Source organism: Hippoglossus stenolepis, chromosome 15 (genome assembly GCF_022539355.2).
Source record: "Hippoglossus stenolepis isolate QCI-W04-F060 chromosome 15, HSTE1.2, whole genome shotgun sequence".
Taxonomy (NCBI): domain Eukaryota; kingdom Metazoa; phylum Chordata; class Actinopteri; order Pleuronectiformes; family Pleuronectidae; genus Hippoglossus; species Hippoglossus stenolepis.
Genome location: NC_061497.1, coordinates 10,719,866 through 10,745,724, shown reverse-complemented (window position 1 = coordinate 10,745,724; position 25,859 = coordinate 10,719,866). Strand labels below are relative to the sequence as shown.

Here is a 25,859-nt window from a genome sequence, read left to right as displayed (position 1 = left end):
TATGTGGATGTTGGGTTTTTCTATGTTGAAAAAATGTGCTAAACAGAGAGAAGAAGTTAGATGTTTGAATTATGGTCACTTAACAAATCTATAAAATGCAAACTATTAATCTGGGACTCAACTGTTTAAATATGTGTCTTAATATACCTCAACTATTCTATTTTATTTGTATTAAGTCAAGTCACTTTACACCTTGAGATTGACACCTTAGGTCCCACAATGAGCAGGCGCAGGCACAGCAAAGAGAAAAAAAACTATGTATAATCAAACTATATACAATTGAAAAAAAATGACTAAAGTAATTAGTTAACATTTTCCAGAGGTTCATTAAGAGGTTGTGTACCTGGTTAAATGGGGTAATATTGTTACTATTGTGCTTCCATGAAGTTGCCGGAATCACAAAGGCCAGATTTATTAAAAAAAAACAGTCAAGAGATATCTTGGTGTGAGTCAAAATTGGACAGACTATCACAGAACATGGAAGGATGTGGTACGAGTCAGAAGAGAACCCATTGAATTTGGTGCAGATCCAGGAAGCTTCTTTGACACTAGGAGATGTTTTGAGAATTTTCAACTTTTTCATTGATTTCCCAGAGAGAGAAGAAACAACACAGATCTTGATGTGTTTAGGGGACTAATATTTATGAGTGTGTGCAATTTGGTGCAGATACAAATGAAAACCCAGATCTAGTGAATTTAAATTTAATTTCATAAGGGGACTGAGCGTCATTCTAGTTGAAGTTGCACAACTGTCCACCTAGATCTAGAGAAGAAGTTTGATCACACGTGAAAACAAGTATCAGCTTAATATTGTCTTTTCATGTTTTAATTCAGACTTGCTGTGCAGCACTTTAATAAGCATGTTGTGTATAACATGCACCATATTTTTTTAGTATGGTCATGATTAAGGTTGTGCTACTAGAGGATAATTCATCCTGTTTTGAATAAATTAAAAACGAATAATTCAGCTGCAGAATCGCAGCTCTTTGACCACTCCTGCAGTGACGCATCCGTACCAGCAGGGGGCTCCCGACACCACGCTCCTCGCTCTCTGTTGCCTGCAAGTCCTCGCAGAGGGCACAGTTCCCCGGAGCCACTTCCCCCCGTGTGTCAAAGCAAGATGGCAGCTGTTGTTGAGAATGTTGTCAAACTGTAAGTGCTGCACTTTTATTCCTTCCTTACCTTCCTCCTGCCGCGCGCACACCGCCGCGACTCCCCCGCACTCCACCCGGCGTGTCGCTAGCTTAGCTTAGCTTAGTTCAGCCACAGTGACTTAGTGGGGTTAGCCTGTGGGAGCCGTCGTGTGTGCTCACATCCTGGTGTGGGAGTGGAAGTTAGCGAACACGCAGTTTGACGTTTGTCAAACAGGCACCGACGAGTCTGTGTGACAGACCGTGTTGTTGTTTATCAGTAAACACGTCCACAGAGGTCGTCCAGTCACCTGTTGTGTCTGTGGAGGTCCGCGGCTCCCTGCTACGCTCGGGGCTAACGTCAGTGGAGGGCAGCAGCTAACCGCACGCTAACAAGCTAAAGTGAAGTGTAGTAGTGGCCCACGTCGTCAGCGGACACGCGGGGGAGAATGAATGAAAGCCCGCTTCACCCTCTCAGCCCGGTGTCACGCTGGAGATCCATGACAGCTCTGCATCTCATGCACTTACTCTGCGGAAGTGTCTGAAGGTTCCACTGCCTCACACCAGCCGGTTCAGAACGTGCTTCCATTTCCCGCTGCCTGCAGTTTGTGTTGAGTGCAAACTAAACATTTAAGTTTCTACTGAAACTTTCCTCTGTTTACTTCTCCACTGATCATTTAAATGTCTTTGTGCCATGACACTAGATGGATGGATAGATGATAGATCCCCGGGGAGGGGGAATTAAATTGTCACAGCAGCCAGATATATCAAAATACAATAAAATACAAAGTAAGCATACCTAAAGTAAATATACTACGACAGAATGAGAGATTATATACACAAGGTTCAAAGGTACACGTGATACTGTGTAAAGAATGGTGGTGATGACATGCTGATGAAATGATTATAATGTTAACAGCAATGTTAATAATAATTATAATAGTGCACACGCTACATACTATTAATAATGTACTGTTATAGCATAGTAACAATAATAAGAATGGAACAGCGTAATGTTATAATAATGGCAATAGAAGTAATTATACAGTAGCAATAGTGTTGTAATAAAGTAAGATATGTATGTATGACCATCATCATATACACACTATGTAAGAGGTATATACATACACCAAAACATAATATTTGGATATGATGCACCAAAATGAAAAATGTTCTTCCCTGACTCATACCACAATCTTCCACCAAGTGTTGTGCTAATCTGTTCTGTAGTTTTTGAGTAATCTTACTTACAATCAAACACAAACCAACCAACAAACAGACAGAGGTGAAAACATAACCTCCTTGGTGGAGGTCACGATGTAAGCTGATCCATTGCCTTGCTCCAGTGCCCCCTGTAAGGTCTCCGTCATTAACCTGCTCGCCACACTTGAAGGAAGACTTTATAAATCTTGACAGGGAAAAAGAAAAAACCTTGTCTGTTTGACTTTATTTATGATGAAAACACAGCTCACTTTTGACTGTGCTGACGACCAGGCTTTTTATTGTTGATGTACCAACAAACGGGGAACCTGCTGTGGCACTCTCTCAAATTATTTCCGTTTGAAGTACATAGACATTGTCTGGTGCGTGAGCTTAAGGTGGCAGCACAACCACAGAAACTGTCAGAGGGGTTCAGAAGTTCGAAGTAGCTCCTCTCTCTTTGTGGAGTAGCCTGCTGATTTGTCTTTTAACCGGTGTCTGACTCTGGTTTTGTTCTGTCAGGCTCGGGGAGCAGTACTACAGAGATGCAATGGAGCAATGTCACAACTACAACGCCAGGCTCTGTGCTGAGAGGAGTGTCCGGATGCCGTTCCTCGACTCGCAGACCGGCGTAGCTCAGAGCAACTGCTACATTTGGATGGAGAAGAGACACAGGGGACCAGGTGAGATACAAAACAGGTTCACTGGAACATGGTCTAAGGTTAAGACCTAGAACATGAAGTTCACGTGCAGTCATTATTATACTCCACAAGTGTTTTAAGAGAGGTAAGAGTTGAATGAATGGGTGAAAGGGAAAGATGGTGAGTAAATTATATGGCACAAAACGGAGGGAAAATGTATGTAGAGTGAATATTTGAGGAAAATAAGTCATATACATTCATACAACAAGCTAAAGTGTGAATGCATATAATCTAGCTACACCCACATGCCTTTTTTAATAAAACCGAAAAATAGATTTAGAGAGAGATTTTATATTTAAGTATTGATTGTTGTGTTGATGGATCTGTTCTGCTGTCCCTCAGGCATAGCGCCAGGGCAGCTCTACACCTACCCCTCCAGGAGGTGGAGGAAGAAACGGCGATCTCATCCTCCAGACGACCCACGACTTGTCTTCCCTTCTGTCAAGTCAGGTATTGACATGACATAATTTAGCTCTGCTTAGCTCACTGTACCGTGTCATCTTTATGAAAGGCTGTAAAAGTAGTTGTTTATGTAATTTTATGGGCTAATCAAATCATTTGTAATTATTTTTTTATATTGAAATGTGACTTAGTCCGTCAATATCACAAGCAGGGGCACTACAAGTATTCCAACGTTTAGTTTTTCTTCTTGCATCTTTGTGTCTTTGTTGTATTCATAGAGGTGGATTTAACAGTGAAGAAGGATACTGTGTTGTCGTCGGACGGCAGCAGCCTGGAGGCCCTGCTGAAGGGGGACTCCTTGGACAAACGTACGACCACAGAGATCCGAGGGTCTGAAGAAGATTCAAACACGAGTGATTACACTGGAGTCTTGAACCCTGCAGCTCGGATCAGAAAGGTTTTTTGGCGTTAGGCACAAGCTAGCTTTAGAGTTAAGAAAGTAATTTTACTTAACAACTATTTGCCTCATTCTCTTATTGCATCAACACAGAAAATCGTCGAGCCTGACGACTTCCTGGACGACCTAGACGATGAAGATTATGAGGAAGATACACCTAAAAGAAGAGGCAAAGGGAAAGGGAAGGTAAATAACATCTTCGGACATGGATACACCTTCTCAATAAGTCCATCAACTCCATGTGTGTCACAGCATTTGGGTTTACACATATCAGCTCTGATCTCCCAATTCAATTTCAATTCACAAAGTCCAGTCAGATTCTCTCATGTAAATACCAGGATGGGATATATACTTTTTAAAATGCAAACATCTACCAGCTACTGACATGGGGTGTATTCAAATTCACAATCCACCTAATACTAAATTAGAAATTAGTGTCTGAAATCTACTGAACACTTTCTTACTTCACCAGAATTTGAGTGGAGACTGGTGCAATGATACAATGGTGGCTATATACCGGTTTCTCTATGATGGAGTAGCACTGTTAGGGCTAATTACAAGTTTAAAGCTAAATTTAACATAACTGCCCCACATTACCGGCATTCACAGGCATTAGCCTCACCCAATATAACTTAAGACCTAAGCTCACTCAGCATGCTCACTGTGTTATTCTCTGGTATTTGAGAAACGAGTGATGTAGACTTTATCGCTACCTGCTGACCCAGCATGCTTGTTTGAGTGTTTGTAGTTGTTTGTAAATGGATGTTATGGTTTATTTTTTGTATACTGAGCGGAAAATACCTGTTTAGAAAATAATTCAATTTGTAGACATTTTATAAATCATACAGTATATTGTATAGTGTATGAAAATACACTCGTTCCCAAAACCATGACATCATTGTGTACCACTCACAACAAGTAAACACTGCATACACAACATTTAGTTCATTTGTTGTTTATTGAGAAAATGCAAAGATCAATTCTGGGATTTAAGAATAAGAAAAACTGCAATTAATGTTAATGAGTTTGTGTTTAAAACCGGCCCGACTGTTGACTCTAATGTGTCTGTCCTCAGGGTCGAGGAGTGGGCAGCAGCACCAGGAAGAAGCTGGATACAGCAGCACAGGAGGACAGGGACAAGCCGTTCGCCTGTGACAGTGAGTCATGCTGGTGGAGAGCAGAACATGTGAACTCAAGTTAAAGACATGTTAATAGCTGTAATGTTTGTAATCTAATCAAGCAAGACTTTGCCCCAGTACCTCATTCTTTATCATCCGCCTTTACAGCTTCTCCCTTTTCTCTTGTCCTCCTCCTTATTCCCTTCTGCTTTTAGACTTCCTGTATCTGAGCATCTCTAAAGCTAGTCTCAGTTTAGCTCAGCTGTTTCTGTTTGTCATCAGGATATCAAATCTCTCTTATACTTGCATCTCAAATCTTTCATGTGTGGGGGGGAGGGGATGTTTCTTTTGACTTCTTCGGTTTTGTCAAACTGTGTACTTGCTTGATGTGATCTCTTTTTTTCTCTTTATGAAGCATTTTCACTTTCAGCTGCACTTCCCTGTCGGTCTATGATCTTATTTCTCTGAGTCTCTGTCTCTGCTCTCTTCTCCTTCTCTTCTCTCTTTCAGACACTATCAAACAAAAGCATATTTCAAAACCTTCTGAAAGAGGTATATTTCTCTCATTTGTTTTTTACTCCTGTCTGCCTTGTCTTTCGTCTTCACTGCCTGTTTTTTCATTTCTGTCTGTTACCAAGTAGATTTGCCCTCTTTTGTAGTTCAGTACATTGGATACAAGTTTTGTTCTAGACCCTTTACTTAAATGTAATTAACTAGATTTAGATTCAGGTCAACACTGTTATTATACACCCTGTTTAAGCTGTCGTCTCTAATCAGACAAATATATGAGCAGTTGCAGCCGGTAAGAGATGAACTCTTTTTTTTTTTTACTTCCCACAGAGTTAGATAATCTAGAGTCTTGCTTCTGCTCCTTTTTTTCCCTCTCTGTGCTTTGTCTTTTGTCTTGTTATTTAATATGTTCAATTTGACTGCTTTATACTTTTTCCTCTTCCTTCTCACCACACCTGCACCCTGTTAGGTTTTATTCAGTGTTTCATGTTTTAGCGTGAACTGCTGCCTGTGCTTTTGAGTCAGTTTGACCTTTGGGGAATATTCTTTCATGTCTTTATGCCACCTCACAATCTATTGGCATGAGACTCACTGTTTCTTCTGCAAAAAGATGCTCTGGAGAAAACTGTCCCATAGAGTTCTTATTCCTTTAGATGGCAGTTAGAAGAAACAGAGCACAAGGCTTTAAGGGAATGAAATCAGAAAATTATGGTAGTGAAAGAAGAAGTACTTTGTCCTCGGGTGTTATCTTATGACAGACCTCACATACCCCCTGTGACGACGGCTGCTCACAGTGGCGTCTTTGTCCTCCCTAAAGTCAAATAATCCTCCTCACACTATCCCATTGGCCTCTCCTTCCACCTCTGATGGTAGAAACTGATCAGAAACATTAATATTGAAGGTATGGAGCTGAGGTCATTTACCCTTACAAATAATTTTAGAAAGATAGATACAAAATACAAATACATTTCAATTTAAGTTAACACTAGTGAGATACTGCACGTCAGTTACTTTGTTAAGACCAGTGTCATAAAGATTGCTCACCTTTGCAGTAACCCCAGACTTCTTCACCTCGAATATTAGTACATGCCAACATATATCATTGTGTCTTTATTATGTTTTCAGGTCATACAGTTTTGTTTGCATGTAAAATTCTGCCCCAGTCTTCTCCCATCGAGAACCGCCTTGAATGCTTTGTTTGCATTGCTCGCTTTTTTCCTTTAAGTGTCTATGTCCCCAAATATCAAGTAACGTGGCCACCTACTGGTTAGCTAGGCCATCATCCTTGTTACTATGGTTAGAGGTTACAGCTGATCAGGAGGCATGGCATTTCTGACACACACTCTAAGTGATTGACCAATCACAAGAAAGTGGGTCAGCTGACCAATCAGAGCATATTGTTTTTCTTTTTTTCTTTTTTAGGGGCCGACCAAGAGCTAAAACAACACTGCAGCAGTGTACAGTATGAGTCAAATAATGTTTATTTTGTACATAGCATATAAAACCTATTCAGGATTCTTTAAATACCACGATTTCTTTGGTTTGTCATACGTCATCACTTCGCCACATTAAAATAGATGAATTTGGTTAGATTGTTACACTATTTCAGTATCTGAGGGCAGAGAGATCAGAAATCACATTAAGTCTGGTCATATTTGTCTGTAGGGTCTTTACAGTCTGTTTAGATAAACAGTTTTAGACTTGAATATATCTTGGTCGCTGCTTCCACCACAAAATGTTGACACATTATTTATTAATAACTATTATGTCACTGATTTTAAACTAGAATAGTTAAAAGTTTGAATAGACCCTTCTCGTGTACAGTAAGCATAGTTATGTTTGAAGTAGGAAACTGCAGCGCTCTGGTTCTTAAAGCAAGTCTTCGGATCGTCATAAAAGATTCAACAATCTGGATGAAGGGAAATAAACAATAACAGCAGGTGTTTCTGTTACTTTCAGCAGGACTTGCAGTGTTTATTGGTCAGAAGTGAAAAATATCACACAAGCACCATGAGGGACCAGTCATCCTTTCCATTAGTCACCCTCCTGTAACCGCTGACTCTGTACAACCTGGACGTTACTCATGCTTTCATTGTTTTCATACATGTTGTGTTTCTGCTGTTGGTGGCAGTCTGTGGGAAGCGCTACAAGAACCGCCCCGGCCTGAGTTACCACTACGCCCACTCCCACCTGGCTGAGGAGGAGGGTGAGGGGAAGGAGGAGGTGGAGATCAACGAGCCTGCCAGGCCGCTGCCAGATGAGCCGAAAAGTAAGTGAAACAGAGGTTTCATTTTTAAGCTGCTGGGTTTATTGCACAACTGGACTGTCTTGTACTGTATGTTTCCTTGTTATTATTACTGATGCTCTCTGGGTGTTTTAATTTTGCTTCTCAGCTCCCAAGAAAGGCCCAGATGGTCTCGCGTTGCCTAATAAGTACTGTGATTTCTGCCTGGGAGACTCCAAAACCAACCACAAGACTGGTCAGTCAGAGGAGCTGGTGTCCTGCTCCGACTGCGGACGCTCAGGTACGTTCTAGAGAGGGAAAATTGTTTACACAAATAATCCCACTGTTACATCTGCATAGATAAAGTGATAACACAATTTTCCTCAATGCAGGCCACCCGTCTTGCCTGCAGTTCACTTCTGTGATGATGGCCGCTGTGAAGACGTACCGCTGGCAGTGCATAGAGTGCAAGTGCTGCAACATCTGCGGCACCTCGGAGAATGACGTGAGTTCACCTACTATCAGACGTTACAGTGCATGCTAAACTCTGGGTTGTTTGGGCCGAAGGCTCAAGTGTTTGTTGTCGTCATCTCTTTCTTTCCAGGATCAGCTTCTGTTTTGTGACGACTGCGATCGAGGCTATCACATGTACTGTCTCAACCCACCCATGTCTGAGCCTCCAGAGGGTGAGTGAACTGCATGAAAGAAACAGTGTTCCGCTCAGTAGAAAATAATGAATGCACATGATTTAGAACATTATCACACCCTGAAAGCCTCAGGTCGGACAACACTGAAACTCGTCTACTTGTGTTACTGAGTCAGCACTGACTGTTTGTACTTATTATTCATAGTTTGTAACTAAAATGTATGAGCTACTTGTTAAAGTGTTGGTACATTTGAAAATGTTGGATTTTGACATTAATGTGACAAAACCAAGTTGTTAGTTTTCAACAGCTCCATTTAAGAACTACAAGGTTTCTTTGAGAACGCATAACTCCACTAATGAGTTATCTCGCCATGTTAACAAAACCAAAACATTTAAATGGAAATCAGTTTTTGAGTAATTCCACTAAGTAACAAACAAACAAACACAGACACAAAAATAACCTCTCGGCCGGAAAATAGTTTTCTATGAAACCTGTATTTTCCTTTTAATAGAGTGTAAAATTAGTTAGGCAGTTGTCAAAGATATTTGAAATAGTATAAATGAAAAGTGAAAAATGTTTTTAATCATAAACTTTATTATTGAAAGCTATAATTAAAAATATAACACAAATACAACCAAATATTTAGAACTTTCAATCAAGAATTCTTTTTTTTTACACAATTTAAAAATAAATCACATATTTTCTAAAAAGGTTTTTTTATTGGCACATATCAGAATACATAAAGACCAATACCAATATGTCTGAAAGGTTCATCATGGATCCATACTGACGGGATGTCTTTCCTCTATGAACCAGTCAGTGGACGTCCTTGCTGCCTGAAGCTCAAGGACATACAGAATGACATTTAGCCAAACTCTGTGTTAAACCATCTCTGACACTAAACATTCCTCTGTGTTCTCACTCAGGGAGCTGGAGCTGTCATCTATGTCTGGAACTGTTAAAAGACAAGGCGTCCATCTACCAGAACCAGAACGCCCCACCCTCGTGATGGCCGTTCCTGCCCGCACACACTCATCACTCAACCGTCCCAGCAGCAAAAGTGTGATTTACCCTTCAACACCGATGATGAGCTCCCCCTGACAAGCTGACCTCAGAGGGAGTGTGCTCAGAACGGGCAAAAAATTGTGAAAAGGGAAGTACACCTTACCAAACAGGTCTCACTTAGCTTCAGATATGACTGTTACACAGTTACAAGCTCAGAATTAGCCCAAGAGATTTTTATTTTCACCTCTTTGCCACATAGCCAATTTGATTAGTGCTGAATTTTTGGATTCACAGCATAAACAGCAAAATATGACTTCTTGTTCAGCCTTTCTACACATACACAGATATAAAGTTGCTAAACCCTTGTCTCTATTCTGCAGTGTACTGGATTCATGACTAGAGCAGAAATAGAGCTTGTTGGATTAAATAAGCATGCCAATGCTTGCTCATCGTGAAAAAATAAACGTTTTATAGTATTTATATATTTCTATGGTATATAATAGTGTTAAGTATGTACAGATTGGAAAAAGAATGGTCATGTAATAGTCTTTATATTAGTGTCCATCCCATCATTATGGAAAAATCCATAACCATTTCTTTTCTTTTTGTGGCACTGCTGATATTTGATGATTAACTGTGTAGAGTCAAAGGGATCTGCTGAGACTGCAAAAGACTTTCCATTTCATCCACCGGCACACACACAAACACACCCAAACAGGGACGACTAGTAGAAACCCTGACATGCATGTCAAAGTGGCTCCAAAGGCTGAAGGACTTCAGGGATGGCAGGTTAGACTTGAATCTGGTTGTTGACTCTTGGCTGCTGGTGGCTCGAGATGCACAGAGTTCAAGAGGACGCACAAGGACACACTGACGTGCATGTTTCATTCAGGCTTTGGGGCCTTTGCTGACAAAACTCCTGCAGCTGCACAGTTCAAGCTGATACTTGACTTCAGTCTGCACACTTGGCCCTTTCCTGACAGACGTGCAAAAGTTGTGATGATAATTCTAGTCAAATCAAAAATGAAATCTACTTTCATTATCAGCCAGGTTCATGGATAAAAAGTCTTCATCGCTGTGTTCTAGCAGTTCGCTATTCATGCAATATCCAATATCTGCAGATGTGACACCACTAGATTATTTGTATGTAACTGAGGACTATGCGACCACGCAGATGGTCACCTGCTGACAATGTAAAGCAATATGCCAGGATGAGAGTGACTCACATACAGTCTGTTCAGGCTATAATGTGCGATATTGTAAATTTTCTATCTCAGAAATGATTACAGACAAGGCAACTGTGACAGAAATTGTGGATGGTGGCTCCATATAGTAGACATATATGAAGATGTGTTCGTCCTATGGAAAGACAGCTGTTTTTGTCACTGCTTTCATAGATTTATTATGCAATGGTTTCCTTCTGTGGCAAGGCTTAAAGCAAAATGTGTGGCTGAACTGCTAAAGCAGTTACTTTACCTCAAAGAGAAATAGTATTTAAACACATGTTGAAACATGCTGTAGATAGATCGGTTAATGGCCGACGGATGGATAGTAATGAACGGAGCAGTATCTTGCTTCAGTATCTGCACATTCTACATTTAAAACAAGTGCATGCTCAGCAAACATCTGCACTCTCATACGCTTCGTAGTCGTCTCAGCGTTAGGTCGGTGAAGGTGTTGGGAAGTGGTGTAATATAATTAACCATGCTGTCATGTCGTTTCAATAGCCAACTAACAATTACTAAAGCATTACACAAATATATCTTGGTTTCTTTTCTCATCACGTTTTGAACTTACAGTTATGTAGAGACAGGGGCTACTAGAATATTCTTGCGGGTTGTTTTTGTACTCATCGATGTTTGCAAACCTGATGTGTGGGACATTTTGGGACTTAGGTGGAAGTTGCTTTCTAGTTAATCCTGTGATGGACTGAGCCGCTCTCTTCCAAACCTCGAAACGAGAAGCAAAGCCCGTAATGTGATTAGAGGCAAACTATGGAGCGGCACCTTCAACACTGAATGGTTAAGTAATGATGGACCAATGCAATTTCTAGGCTGCGTTCAGACAGAAGTGAGAAACAAGGAAGTTCACCTTTTGTTGTCATGTTATATATAATTCTGTTCAATACCATAGTATGGTTTTCTGGTTTCTAGCTTTGGGAGAGAATTGTTCAAAACAAAAAAATGTTTGAAAAGGTTCATAGGTTTACTCGGTAGGTGAATTCTCTTTGGTTGGACTTTCATTTTGGATTGTAATGGAATGTAATTGTACGAAATTTGTCTTCAGGAAAATAAAATACTAAGCACTATAACTTGCTGTAGTGTTTGTTTCGTTTGTGAGGATTGGACCACGGCATGGGAGACACATAGAAAAATCTAATTAAAAAATCGTAAGTGCAAACATCCCGTTTGCTGATGAGGCAATGACCCAGGTCCAATGTCCACCCTCAAGGACACAAGGCACATTCCTGGTAAGTCAGTGAGGGCTCTGATCTGTCCCACTGTCAAATAGTCAAATGGATGACTATTTGACTATTTGACTCTCTCACACACTTACTGTAAGTCGGCATTTCTCCAGATTTTACCAAAGGGATTTACCCACAGTTCATCGCATTGTGATGTTGGTAAACAAACCGAACGATAACGCAACAATAAACAAATAAGCATGGAAGGAGCGACCAATCCCGGAGTTGATATTACAAGATAGAAGTATGAACACAGCTCCAAGTTGATTCATAGACAGATTTTGTGTAGTTATTTTTCCAAGAAACAAGTAAACTAATTATTTTAAAAAATCATCTTCTCTTGAAATCAGGCAGACGGTCCCTCAAACATCACGGCTGTAAAGAAAGTAAGACTATAAGATAGAAGATCCAAACTTGCTGCTTCTCACAATCAGTCACTTGTCAGTTAAGTCCATGAGGGTTCAGTGCTTGAGTCCTTATTGAGATTCAGACAATTTTGTTCAACACAAATGTTTTTTTTGCATCTTACTCCAATAGATGGCGCTCAAGGATTAAATGCCGTCTGTCTCATCATCAGTGCTATCTTGAGAAAATACCAGGAGATGAATTGTTATTGCACATTTTTTTATTGCACTCAAGATACAACAGTCTTCTATGATCCAATACGACCTCTAAATCAATAAATTTAAACTGGGAACACATCGTCAGTTCCAAGGTCGCAGCAGAACAAACGCAGTGTCCTCTGCGAGCCGTGAAACCCAAGAAGTTCTGCTGCTGTGTCCCTCTTTCGCCACAAAGAGTGTATTGAATTTATTACTAGATTTAAACACAACAACTCCTTACTACCCTAACAGCTGAGTATGTAAGTCCTCACCTGGCACAATGACATAGACGGATAATGAGGATGTGAGAAGACTGTCTCTTCTTAAGGTAAAATTAAAAAATGAACTCCCAAAAATGCCAACTTAAAAGAAGGGAACTAATGATTATTTTCATTAACTTTTAACCTTAAATCGTTTTTCCTCAATAAATTACCCAGTGTTGTGTAATGGCTGTTTCACACACTCAAAGAGAAAAATGCCAAATCCTCCTTTTGCTTTGACAAGTGACTGTTCTGCAATTTTTCTCGATGTATAACTCAAATAATTAATTGATTGATCAGAATAACTGTCAGTTAACTTTCTGTCCATCAACTTATCAACACTTTATTAAACGTTTTCTGTCTTGCTTCAAGTAGAAAAGTGCATCTTGTGTCGGACAGGATAATGATCTCATTTTCCTTTTTTGGATCTGACATTTTGAAGGTCATCTGTTACCCTGAAAACACATTAAGATGCATTATTGGGAAGTAAAGTGTGTTTAAATTGAACTACACTTTTGAATTGTGTCTCTAAAAAAGAAAGAATGAACAGTGGAAAAAAACTATTCATGTTTTTGTGACAATTTAGTATGAAAAGGGGAAAGTATTTAATTGGTATGTGTCCAATTGAAATAGTTTCAATAAACTGAAACAAGAAAAACTAAACTCTTGTAAATTTGAAGATTCTTTTAAAACAGTTAAAAACTATTTTCTACTTAATTTCAACCTGTAAACCGGAGTCTCATTTTCTGTGTTTCCCCTCACAGGAAACGAGGAGACATGAGGTTGAATATGTCGATGAGTCAACACTGAAATAAAAGAAAAACGTCACGGTGAAAAGATTCAAATATGAAAATACACAACTGCAGTAGAATTCATAACAAAGTTAACGTCTTCATGTTCCACTAAGCAAAGTGACAAAATATCTATTATTTCTGTTATGATAATTATAATTCACAAGCAGGTTAACAATATGTAGTTTCTTAAAAAATATCAAAAAACAGCACAAATCTAGTCTCTGTCAGACATTTGTTGTAAAACTATGTCAATTATTTGAACATTTACAAACGGTACAAAGTGTTAAGTCAAGTAGACAATCATAATTATACAGCCATCCAAAAAAAAAAATCTCTCATCCCTTTGGTGGAACAGATTTTAAATTCATGGGTTGAACAACAGCAAATACCAAAAACTGACAGCACATCGTCGTCATCAAAAAACCTAAAAACACATTTTTATCAACAGGAATGAAATGTTTTTTCTCTGCAGAACAGAAAAGCAGCTGGTTTATATATATGTGCGGAAGATGCAGCATTATTTGCTATAATACACACACACACACACACAGTATAAATATATAGTTTTATAGTTTATTATTATTTTTCTGCATGTGCGCTGATACGAGTTTGTGCTCATTGTAAAAATGTTCCACCAAAGTGACTAAAATCTCTTTAAATGTACAAGAAACAATACGAACATCGATTGTCGTACCTAAACGTGACGTTTTACAACTAACCTGCACTCAAAGTCCGTGACACTCAAAGAAGTACATTATATTCATTTCGTAGTAATAAGACCTCCTAAAAAATACTGTAACAATAGGTTAATCCTTTTTCTTACATACACTAACCTGTACCAATACTTGCTTCTAGGTAATGAGTCAAAAATCGTTTAAATATTCTCACAATAATGTGCATTTTTCACATCAGTGTTTCTGTTCTAAAAGTCCTCTGGCACATACACAGTGCCCTTTGCTGCACAGCGAAAAAAATCCTCGTCGTGTGTTCACAGGTTCTTTGCTGCTACATTTCAATGCATGTAAATATTTCCACAGCCAGGGTGTACATTCAAAAACATATTCAAACCCAAGGTCCACAGACAAGTTGATAATCTGATGGTTGACAAAGTATTTAAGTATCACTTTTTTTTTTTTACATCTTTGGAGGAAAGATGTTTATTGAGTTAAATAAAAGTCATCACAGCCGCCTGATGAATCCTGTCACATTATGGTTCCCAACTTATTTAGTTCTGGGCTGTCGCCTGTAGTGGAGCTTTTTATTGGCTAGTCTCATTTAAAACTGCACGAGTAAATCATTACCTAGAGTTAGGGGTAACCCTTTACTACTGCAGAATGAGATTCAGGAAAATTAGAGGCCCAACAAATTCAAACAAGCTGCACCAAATTTTACACACTTACAGATATTAGTTCCCCAAATGTGCCTTATGGTTTTCATCAAAATCCACAAATTATTTCCTGGGAAATCAATAAAAATGTTTTCCTATCTCACAATGTATTTGCACCTAAATTTAATGGGTTCTTTCCTGACCCGTATCTCATCCTCAGACAAAGTTTCGTGGAAATCCTTTTTGTTATTTTCGTGTAATCCTGCTCACAAACAAACACACGGACAGGGCTGAAAAACACAACCTCCTTGGCGTAGGTGATAATATATCACTCTGTTAAAATGAACTTGCTTGTGTTGTCAATAAACGTTTTAATGGTCCGTAGATGAGTTGCTCGGCTGTAGCAGCGTTCAGAACACAAACATTAAACATAGAAATAAATAAAGTGAACAGTAGACGGAGGAGAAGAGCTGCATGGACGGTCCCTGACAGAACCGGACCTTTGTGTCATTAAGACCTTCACAATGCATGGGACATTAACGATGAATGTGATAATCAATAATAAGTTTGTCAATGCCTCAAAGGGTGTTGAATGAAATACTGATAACACATAATTCATTATCAAGCAAGAGCAGTTTAGATTTGTAGCTAATTTTAACAGGACGCAGGGCTGATTCTTTTGAAATTAATTAATTTTTGTGTATTAAAATTATATGAAGTATAATGTCACATTGTTACAGAATTGAAATTTTTTGCCCACTTAGGATTTATAAATATCAACAAATATCAGTGCACAGCCACAACAGTGTGCAACAACCAAACTACGACCAGAACAGTTAGTTTCCTGATCTGACACATTAAAGACTTCCCAACACTGCACTGCACGAAAAGGAGGAAAAAGAAAAAACAACTGTGCTATTGATAAAAGATTTCAGTGTGTGTCTGTGTGTAGTTGTATGTGTTACTCTAACGAATCTTACGGAGGTGCACACACACACACACACACTCTCACAAGGAACACATCAACGCTGTCACTCTTTTGTTTTGGCTTTGGGAAAGTACGTGTCGTAGCCAGGTAGGTACTCGGTGCGTTTGTCTGACAGGGCTCGACCTTTGACCCATCAAGGCCTCACATCTGCCCGAAGAGGATGGAGCAGAGCAGGAAGATGGCGTAGAGAAACAACAGGCCCACACCCAGCCGACGATCCAGCTTCCAGTGGTTCAGGTGAACACTCATCACCTGCGGGGGGGAAGACACAGTGGTGAGGGAGAGACGAAAAGATTCACCTGAACAGCTTTTAACCAAATTCTGAAAGAAATTATCCTGTAAATCTAGAAATATAAGACTTCTTATAATAATAATAAGATTAATTTCAATTATTTCAACAGCATTTACAAAATATTAAAAATAAATAAAACAAATTTAAATCAGCTCTCTCCCTCTAACACTCAACTTATGACCTGGAAAGTATCTAGGGAATATCAGGGTTGCATTTATAGGAGCCAATGTATTGGGTGGCCGATAATACCAACCTGATATGAGCATTTCACAGACACATCTATATCGACACTGTGAAAACGGAATAAACGGAATAAACTCTACAGAAAAGATGTGCATTTATTTTCTTTAATTTATTTTTTGAAAGACATTTTTGGGTCATTTTGCCTTTGCGGACAGGACAGTTCAAGAGAGAGAATGGGGGAACGCAGGGGAAGACACGCAGCAATCAGTATCGAACCCCCAAAGATCCATATCGATCGGGCTTTAGAGTTTTAGACATTTTATTTGTCAGTTATTAATCATTTATAGAGCAATGTTTGGTGTGTTGTGATCACTCACTGTCAGAAACACAGAGGCCAGCAGCAGGACGACAGAATACACCAGTCCTTTATTATTTATGAAGACCTGTGAGGAAAAAACGACAAGTGTCACCATTTTATGACCTCGAACAGACGTGACAATCCAAAAGTTCTGTCACGTGCATGAAGACACCAGTAACAATGATTTGTATTGTGGAGGGATAAAGTTAGTGCATACTGCTGATCCATTTTCCACCACCAGGGTGCGCAGAGCCCAGGGGAAACCCAGACCCAGGAGGATGTCAAAGATATTGCTGCCTATGGAGTTTGACACCGCCATGTCGCCCATGCCTGAGAAGAGACAGGAAACGTGACTGAAACATGGAAAAAGGACTCAGAGATATAGAATAATAAGTTGCACGCTGTTTTCTTTACCTTGTCGTGCTACAATCAGGCTCGCCATGCAGTCCGGCACGCTGGTTCCTGCTGCCAGGAAGGTTATTCCCATGATGTAGTCTGGGATGTCTAGTGTGAAGCTGATGATGGTGACCTGATAAAATGAGAATTCAGCTATACAGAGCTGCAGGAGTGATGTTGTGCTGCTTGTGCTATATGGTAACGGCAGCTTTTCACAATACAGTGTAGGCCGAGGGAACATTTTAAGGTGACACATAATCCCTTTGTGCAGTGCTTAGGTCCTGCCTCCTTACCATCCACACCATGAAGTAGGAGAAGATGGCGATCCACAGGGTGGAGGCCACGAAGGTGACCATGAACCAGCGGTGCCAGCGTGGCTGAATACAGTTAGGCACAGTGCAGAAGAGCAGGAGGCCCAGAGGCCACGTGATCACCCACTTCACCCTCGCACAGCAGCCACCTGTGAAGAACGAGAGCCGGGGCCGACAGGATCAGGGATTTAATCATGTGAAGTGATCAGCCGGCTCGAGTTTGAGGGATTCAACAGGTGAACAAATAAATTAAACTACTCTGATCTATTTAAGAAAGGTTTGGATCTTTCTCACCTGGTATCCGCACAGGACTGAAAATCCCATATTCATCCTCTTCCTCCTCCTCTTGCTGACACACCTCGACCCCCGGCTTGTCTCCCACCTCTGCTTCCACTATCCCCGGCCTCCCTCCTCCGTTCTCCACAGTGCAGGAGCCCGTCCTCTTCAGACTGTTGTTGGTCGACCCGCCTCTCGACCCGGCGCTCGCCTCGCTCTCTCGCTGGTTTTTCGAAGTCCGGATCAGCCTCTGTCTCTGTAAGAGGAGAGCGGGACGTGTTTGTCAGGGAGCTCCAGTGCCGATATAATAACCTGTGATGTGTGGGTCACGTACCTCACTGATGACCACGCGTCCTGCCATGGAGAGCCTGGTGCGGGGGGAGAAGTGAGGGGTGATCATGATGCGCAGGCCGGCCTCGGAGAAGGACAGTTTGTGGGGGTTAAGGATCAGAAGCTCATCCACCATGATGACTGGATGAGGCTCCTGACCGTGAGATTGTCCTGAGAAAAAAGAATTAAACACGTAACAAATCCCCGTAAGTAATGAACATGTATGACTCCACCAACCTGTGCAGTTTCAATCAACATACATTGTTTTCACAGCAAAACGAACTAAATCTACAAAGGTTTTGTTTATGAGTTGCTGACATCATCACCAATAAACCATAATTTCACAATCAGCTCTAAATCATAGCTTCTAATTTCAACTTGTCACTTGCTACACTTGCAAACTGAATCTCTAACAATTAAAATCACAAGAGACTTTTAAGCCAATACAGATATTTTGGAAATAGGTGTCAATGTGATAATTGAATACCAGCCTCCAGGTTTTTCCCACATTCTGCCTTCAAAGCAAACTGAAGTCTAAACAATGATTTCCAAACTCAGGTATTGGGATGTTCCGAGAGCATGTGAGTTTGAGTCTAAAGGAAAACTGGTCAAATTTGAAGAAATTCCATGCAGGCACATATCATGTTCAAGAGGCCACCGTGATCTTGACCTTTGACCTTTGACCACCAAAATCAAATCAGTTCATCTTCAACTCCAAAGAACCGCTTGTGCCAAATTTGAAGAACTTCCCTTTAGGTGTCCTCAAGATATCATGTTCACAAGAATGAGACGGATGGACAACTTGTAAACATAATGTCTGTCGCCGGTGCAGTGGCATAAAAACCTCGGGGTCATGTTTATCAGCCTGAGCAGTAACGTCCTCTGACCTTTGTTGAGCAGCACCATGGACGTGTTGCATGCGGAGGCGTCCTCTCCCATCTTGTCCTCTCTGTGATCGTCTGATCTGAGGCAGCACGGATCGGCGTTACTCAACTGACGCGTCACCAACGCCCGAATCTGGGAGTTGAACCTGTGACCCGACAGAAGCTGTTAGTGTAGATCCGTAGATGCAGAGTCAGAAATGATGACTGATGAGGAAGTTTGTTCTTTTTTTTTAAACTTACTTCATGATTATAATGTAGATTCCATACATGGTCATGAGGAGCAGGGATTCCCACCTGCACAGTGAGCAATAGATTTGTGTTAGTCTGGTCTCACACACAACAAACTTACCGAACCATTTTAAAGGCACTTTTAAAATATGTATGATCCGAATTACAGAGCATAACATTTTTACTACCTCCACCATGGGGGGTTATGTTGTCATCCCTGTCTGTTAGTTTGGTGGTTTGTAAGCAAGATTACTCAAGTACTGCTCGACACATTTCCACAAAACTTGGAAGGAAGCCGTATGCGGTTCAGGAAATAACTAATCACATTTCTGTGCAGATCTGGATCAGGGGGCAGATTCAGGAAATTATCACTTTCTTTAACATTGTGACTATTGGAGTATTGTTATATTATATTATAAAATATAAGAAACAACACATTCACACATCATCTCTCTACTTATCTCTATAAACAAGACTGTTAAAAGATAAAAAAGATTTATTATTTCTACATTCTTAAAAAGTAAAGTACAAAAGTAACTCAAAAGTAACTAAAAGTACAAAAGTAACTAAAAAGTTACTTTTAGTTACTTTTGTAATTTTCGTTACTTTTTAGTTACTTTTGTACTTTTCGTTACTTTTGTACTTTTAGTTACTTTTAGTTACTTTTGTAATTTTAGTTACTTTTGTACTTTTAGTTACTTTTAGTTACTTTGTATTTTCACTTTTTAGTTACTTTGTAATTTAGTTACTTTTTAGTTACTTTTGTACTTTTAGTTACTTTTGTACTTTCGTTACTTTTTGTTACTTTTGTAATTTTAGTTACTTTTGTACTTTTAGTTACTTTTGTACTTTTAGTTACTTTTTAGTTACTTTTGTACTTTTAGTTACTTTTTAGTTACTTTTGTACTTTTAGTTACTTTTGTACTTTTCGTTACTTTTTAGTTACTTACAAGTAAAAAAGTAACTAAAATTACAGTAACTAAAAGTAACTAAAGTACAAAGTAACTAAAACTACAAGTAACAAAAGTAACAGTACAGTAACTAAAATTGTAAAAGTAACTAAAAGTAATCAAAAGTACAAAGTAATAAAAGTAACTACAAAGTAACTAAAATTACAAAGTAACTAAAAGTAAAAAGTAATTAACAATTAAAATTACAAAAGTAACTAAAGTACAAAGTAACTAAAAAGTAACTACAAAGTAACTAAAAGTAACAAGTACAAAAGACTTAAAAGTAACTAAAAGTAAAGTACAAAGTAACTAAAATTACAAAGTACCTGTAAGTACAAAAGTTCATAAACTAAAATTAAAATTATAAAGTAACTAAAAGTAACTTTAGTAATTTTAGTTACTTTTGTACTTTTAGTTACGTTTGTACTTTTAGTTACTTTGTAATTTTAGTTACTTTTAGTTACTTTGTAATTTTCATATTTTTGTACTTTTAGTTACTTTAGTTACTTTGTAATTTTAGTTACTTTGTACTTTTAGTTACTTTTAGTTACTTTTGTATTTTTGCATTTTTAGTTACTTTGTAATTTTAGTTACTTTTTAGTTACTTTTGTACTTTTAGTTACTTTTGTACTTTCATACTTTTAGTTACTTTGTAATTTTAGTTACTTTTGAATTTTTAGTTACTTTTGTAATTTTAGTTACTTTTTAGTTACTTTGTACTTTTAGTTACTTTTAGTTACTTGTGCTTTAGTTACTTTTGTACTTCGTTACTTTTAGTTACTTTTGTACTTTCAAGTAAAAAGTAACTAAAATTACAAAGTAACTAAAAGTAACTAAAACTTAAAGTAACTAAAGTACAAAAGTAACCAAAAGTAATTAAAATTACAAAGTAACTAAAAGTACAAAAGTAACTAGTATTAGCACTAATTACAAAGTAACTAAAAGTAACAAAAAGTAATTCAAATATTAAAAGCACAGTATACAAAAGTAACTAAAGTACAAAAGTAACTAAATAAAAGTACAAAAGTAACTAAAGTACTAGTAACTAAAAGTAACTAGTACAAAGTAACTAAAGTTAAAAGTAACTTAGTATTCATAACATAAAGTAACTAAAAGTAACGTAGTACAAAGTAACTAAAGTAAGACAGTATTAAAGTTGAAAAGTAACTAAGTACAAAAGAACTAAAATTACAAAGTACCTAAAGTAACTAGTACAAAAGTACCAAAAGTACAAAGTAACTAAAATTAATACAAAGTAACTAAAGTAACTTCAGTAATTTTAGTTACTTTTGTACTTTTAGTTACGTTGTAATTTTAGTTACTTTATGTACTTTTAGTTACTTTGTAATCTCTACTTTGTACTTTAGTTACTTTAGTTACTTTGTAATTTTAGTTACTTTGTAATTTAGTTACTTTAGTTACTTGTATTTTCTACTTTTAGTTACTTTGACCTTAGTTACTTTTATTCTTTTCCTTTAGTTACTTTGTACTGCTACTTTTAATTTTGTAATTTAGTTACTTTGTACTTTTAGTTACTTTGCAATTTTAGTTACTTTTAGTTACTTTTTCTTTAGTTACTTTAGTTACTTTTGTGCTTTTAGTTACTTTGTAATTGTACTTTTAGTTACTTTGTATTTCATAAAAGTAACTAAAATTACAAAGTAACTAAAAGTAACTAAAATTACAAAGTAACTAAAAGTACAAAAGTAACCAAAAGTAACTGAATAGAAAGTAACTAAAAAGTAATAAAAGTAACTAAAATTACAAAGTAACTAAAGTAACTAAAGTACAAAGTAATTAAAGCATAAAGTAACTAAAAGTAATAAGTACAAAAGTAACTTACAAGTATCTGTAAAGTAACTAAAGTAATAGCACACAAGTAACTAAAAGTACAAAAGTAACTAAGTACAAAGTAACCAAAGTAACGAAATTATAAAGTAACTAAAAAGTAACGAAAGTATAGTAACTAAAGTATAAAGTATTCAAAAGTACAAAGTAACCAAAAGTACGAAAACTACAAAGTAACTAAAAGTAACTAAAGTACAAAAGTACTAAAAGTACAAAGTAACTAAAAGTAACTAAAATTACAAAGTAACTAAAAATTAACTAAAAGTACAAAAGTACAGTACAATAACTAAAGTAACGAAAAGTACTTTGTACTGCTACTTTTTAGTTACTTTGTAATTTTAGTTACTTTTTAGTTACTTTTGTACTTAGTTACTTACTTTTCTTACTTTTAGTTACTTTGTAATTTTAGTTACTTTTTATTACTTTGTAATTTTCACATTTTTAGTTACTTTGAAACTTTAGTTACTTTTGTAATTTAGTTACTTTGTACTTTTAGTTATTTTTAGTTACTTTTGTACTTTTAGTTACTTTTGTAATTTTTATTTTTAGTTACTTTGTACTTTAGTTACTTTGTACTTTTAGTTACTTTTTAGTTACTTTGTACTTTAGTTACTTTTTAGTTACTTGTATTTTTAGTTACTTTTGTAATTTTCGTTACTTTTAGTTACTTATGTAAAAAGTAACTAAATTACAAAAGTAACTAAAAGTAACTAGCAATAAAGTAACTAAAAGCATAAAGTAACTAAAGTAACTAGTTAGGTTACAACAGAATAACTAAAGTAACTAAAAGTACAAAGTAACAGTACAGTAACTAAAGTCAAAAGTAACTAAATATACAAAGTAACTAAAAGTAATGAAAAAGTAACTCAAAAATTACAAAAGTAACTAGTACAAAAGTAACTAAAAGTAACTAAAATACAAAGTAACTAAAAGCACAGTACAAAAGTAATTCAAGTAAGTACAAAGTAATTAAAATTACAGTACTAAAAGTAACTAAGTACAAAGTAACTAAGTACAAAAGTAACTAAAAAGTAACGAAAATTACAAAAGTAACTAAAAGTAACTTTAGTAATTTTAGTTACTTTTGTACTTTTAGTTACGTTTGTACTTTTAGTTACTTTGTAATTTCGTTACTTTTAGTTACTTTTGTACTTTCAGTTATTTTTGTACTTTAGTTACTTTTTAGTTACTTTGTACTTTTAGTTACTTTTGTACTTTAGTTACTTTTAGTTACTTTGTATTTTACTTTAGTTACTTTGTACTTTTTACTTTTAGTTACTTTGCAATTTTTAGTTACTTTGTAATTTTTACTTTACTTTGACTTAGTTACTTTGTTTTAGTTACTTTGCTTAGCTACTTAGTACTTTGTAATTCCTTCTTTAGTTACTTTTGTGCTTTAGTTACTTTTATTAATTTCTTTAGTTACTTTACTTTCAATAAAAGTAACAAATTACAAAGTAACAAAAAGTAACTAAAACAAAGTAACTAAAAGTAAGTACAAAAGTAACTAAAATTACAAAGTAACTAAAGTACAAAAGTAACTAAGCACAATAACTAAAATTACAAGTAACAAAAGTAACTAGCACAGCAAAGTACAGTAAGTACAAAGTAACACAAAACTAAGTACAAAGTAACTAAATATTAAAGTAACTAAAAGTAACGCACAGCAATAAAAGTACTAAAGTACAAAAGTAACTAAAAGTACTAAAAGACAAAGCACAGTAAGTACTAACCAAAGTAATGAAAATTACAAAGTAACTAAAAAGCACCAGCAGTGACAGATAGTAAAGATCTAACTAAAATTACAAAGTAATTAAAATTGTCTAAGTATTAAAAGTAATTCAGTACAAAGTAACTAAAGAACTAAAGTACTTTTGCATTCATTTTTAGTTACTTTTGTAATTTTAGTTACTTTTAGTTACTCTTTGTACTTTTAGTTACTTTTTACTTTTGCATTTCTTTTAGTTACTTTGTAATTTTAGTTACTTTTTAGTTACTTTGTACTTTCTGTTACTTTTTTGTACTTTGTACTCTTTAGTTACTTTAGTTACTTTGTACTTTTAGTTACTTTTTAGTTACTTTGTACTTTTAGTCATTCTTTAGTTACTTTAATTTAGTTACTTTTTAGTTACTTGTAATTTTAGTTACTTTTAAAGTAACTAAAATTACAAAGTAATCTGCAACGAAGTATAACTAGTACAAAGTAATTAATACAGTAATTTAAGTAACTAGAAAGCACTAAAGTACAGTAACTAAAAGTACCACATTATTAAAGTAATTAGTACAAAGCAACTAACACAGTAACTAAGTAAAATTACAATAACTAAAAGTAACTTAGTAAGCACCAGTACAAAGTAACTAAGTAACAAAGTTCAAGTAAGAGTAGCAATAAAGCAACCAAGTTACTTTAGTTACTTGGCACTTCTCATACTTTTAGTTACTTTGTACTTTCGTTACTTTTATTACTTTTGTACTTTTAGTTACTTTTTAGTTACTTTTGTACTTTTAGTTACTTTTATACTTTCAATTTACTTTTAGTTACTTTTGTACTTTTAGTTACTTTGTACTTTCATACTTTTTAGTTACTTTGTAATTTTTTGTACTTTGTGTTACTTTTGTACTTTCTGTTACTTTTGTAATTTTTAGTTACTTTTAGTTACTTTGTAATTTTAGTTACTTTGTAATTTTAGTTACTTTTTAGTTACTTTGTAATTTTTATTACTTTTTAGTTACTACTTTTAGTTACTTTGTACTTTTAGTTACTTTTAGTTACTTTGTACTTTTAGTTACTTTTGTACTTTCTGCTACTTTGTAATTTTAGTTACTTTAGTTACTTTGTACTTTTAGTTACTTTTGTACTTTTAGTTACTTTGTATTTTTAGTTACTTTGTACTTTTCACTTTTAGTTACTTTGTAATTTTAGTACTTTAGTTACTTTGTACTTTTAGTTACTTTTGTACTTTAGTTACTTTTAGTTACTTTGTACTTTTAGTTACTTTGTACTTTTAGTTACTTTTGTAATTTTAGTTACTTTTTAGTTACTTTTGTACTTTAGTTACTTTTATACTACTTTTTAGTTACTTTGTACTTTTTAGTTACTTTTGTACTTTTAGTTACTTTTTAGTTACTTTTGTACTTTTAGTTACTTTGTACTTTCGTTACTTTTTAGTTACTTTTCTACTTTAGTTACTTTGCATTTTTAGTTACTTTTGTACTTTTAGTTACTTTTGTAAAGTAATACAAAGTAACTAAAGAACAGTACAAAGTAACTAGTACAAAGTAACTAAAATTACAAAGTAACTAAAAGTAACTAAAATTACAAAAAAAAGTAAAAACAGTCAAAGTAACTAAACAAACTCTAAAATTACAATAAAATTAATTAATATAAAGTAATGACAGTAACATACAGAACTAAAAGCAACTAAAGTAACTAGCATAGTAACTAGTACAAAGTAATTAAAGTAACGAAAGTACAGTAACTAAAGTAACGAAATTACAAAGTAACTAAAAGTAACTTTTAGTTACTTTGTACTTTTAGTTACTTTGTACTTTTCACATTTCTTGTTTGTAATTTTAGTTACTTTTTAGTTACTTTTGTACTTTTAGTTATTTTGTACTTTTATACTTTTTAGTTACTTTTGTACTTTTAGTTACTTTTGTACTTTTAGTTACTTTTTAGTTACTTTGTACTTTTAGTACTTTGTACTTTTAGTTACTTTTAGTTACTTTTTACTTTTAGTTACTTTTTTGTTACTTTAGTTACTTTTGTCCTTTAGTTACTTTGTAATTTTCGTTACAGTTACTTTGTACTTTTAGTTACTTTTGTACTTTTAGTTACTTTTTAGTTACTTTGTACTTTTAGTTACTTGCTTTAGTTACTTTTGTAATTTTACTTTTTAGTTACTTTTGTAATTTTAGTTACTTTGTAATTTAGTTACTTTTAGTTACTTTTGTACTTTAGTTACTTTTGTACT

At 35.9% G+C, this 25,859-nt stretch overlaps 2 protein-coding genes across 3 annotated transcripts in view; one reads left to right on the top strand and one right to left on the bottom strand.

The window, feature by feature from the left end:
• The first annotated feature begins 1,034 nt into the window (after nt 1-1,034).
• dpf2 (double PHD fingers 2) lies at nt 1,035-11,705 on the top strand. 2 transcript variants are annotated; one of them, XM_035178223.2, is made up of 12 exons: nt 1,035-1,152; nt 2,853-3,013; nt 3,374-3,481; nt 3,712-3,890; nt 3,984-4,076; nt 4,966-5,047; nt 5,519-5,560; nt 7,650-7,787; nt 7,912-8,043; nt 8,135-8,247; nt 8,347-8,428; nt 9,316-11,705. In XM_035178223.2, exons 1-12 carry the CDS (start codon nt 1,121-1,123, stop codon nt 9,396-9,398), a joined length of 1,245 nt encoding a protein of 414 aa, XP_035034114.1. In that variant the 5' UTR covers nt 1,035-1,120; the 3' UTR covers nt 9,399-11,705. The 2 variants fall into 2 exon arrangements, with proteins under 2 accessions (XP_035034114.1, XP_035034115.1); XM_035178224.2 differs by lacking the exon at nt 5,519-5,560.
• Nucleotides 11,706-12,465: 760 nt separating this feature from the next.
• The window catches only part of LOC118121938 (sodium/potassium/calcium exchanger 3), a 37,211-nt gene continuing 23,817 nt past the window's right edge, over nt 12,466-25,859 (bottom strand). Inside the window, exons 9-17 of the mRNA XM_035178222.2 lie at nt 19,100-19,153; nt 18,863-19,005; nt 17,980-18,146; nt 17,664-17,901; nt 17,352-17,518; nt 17,077-17,191; nt 16,880-16,992; nt 16,682-16,747; nt 12,466-16,081 (exon numbers count right to left, since the gene is read on the bottom strand). Coding sequence (XP_035034113.1) covers nt 15,971-16,081; nt 16,682-16,747; nt 16,880-16,992; nt 17,077-17,191; nt 17,352-17,518; nt 17,664-17,901; nt 17,980-18,146; nt 18,863-19,005; nt 19,100-19,153 — 1,174 coding nt within the window. The 3' untranslated portion in view covers nt 12,466-15,970. The remainder of the gene's footprint in view (nt 16,082-16,681; nt 16,748-16,879; nt 16,993-17,076; nt 17,192-17,351; nt 17,519-17,663; nt 17,902-17,979; nt 18,147-18,862; nt 19,006-19,099; nt 19,154-25,859) is intronic.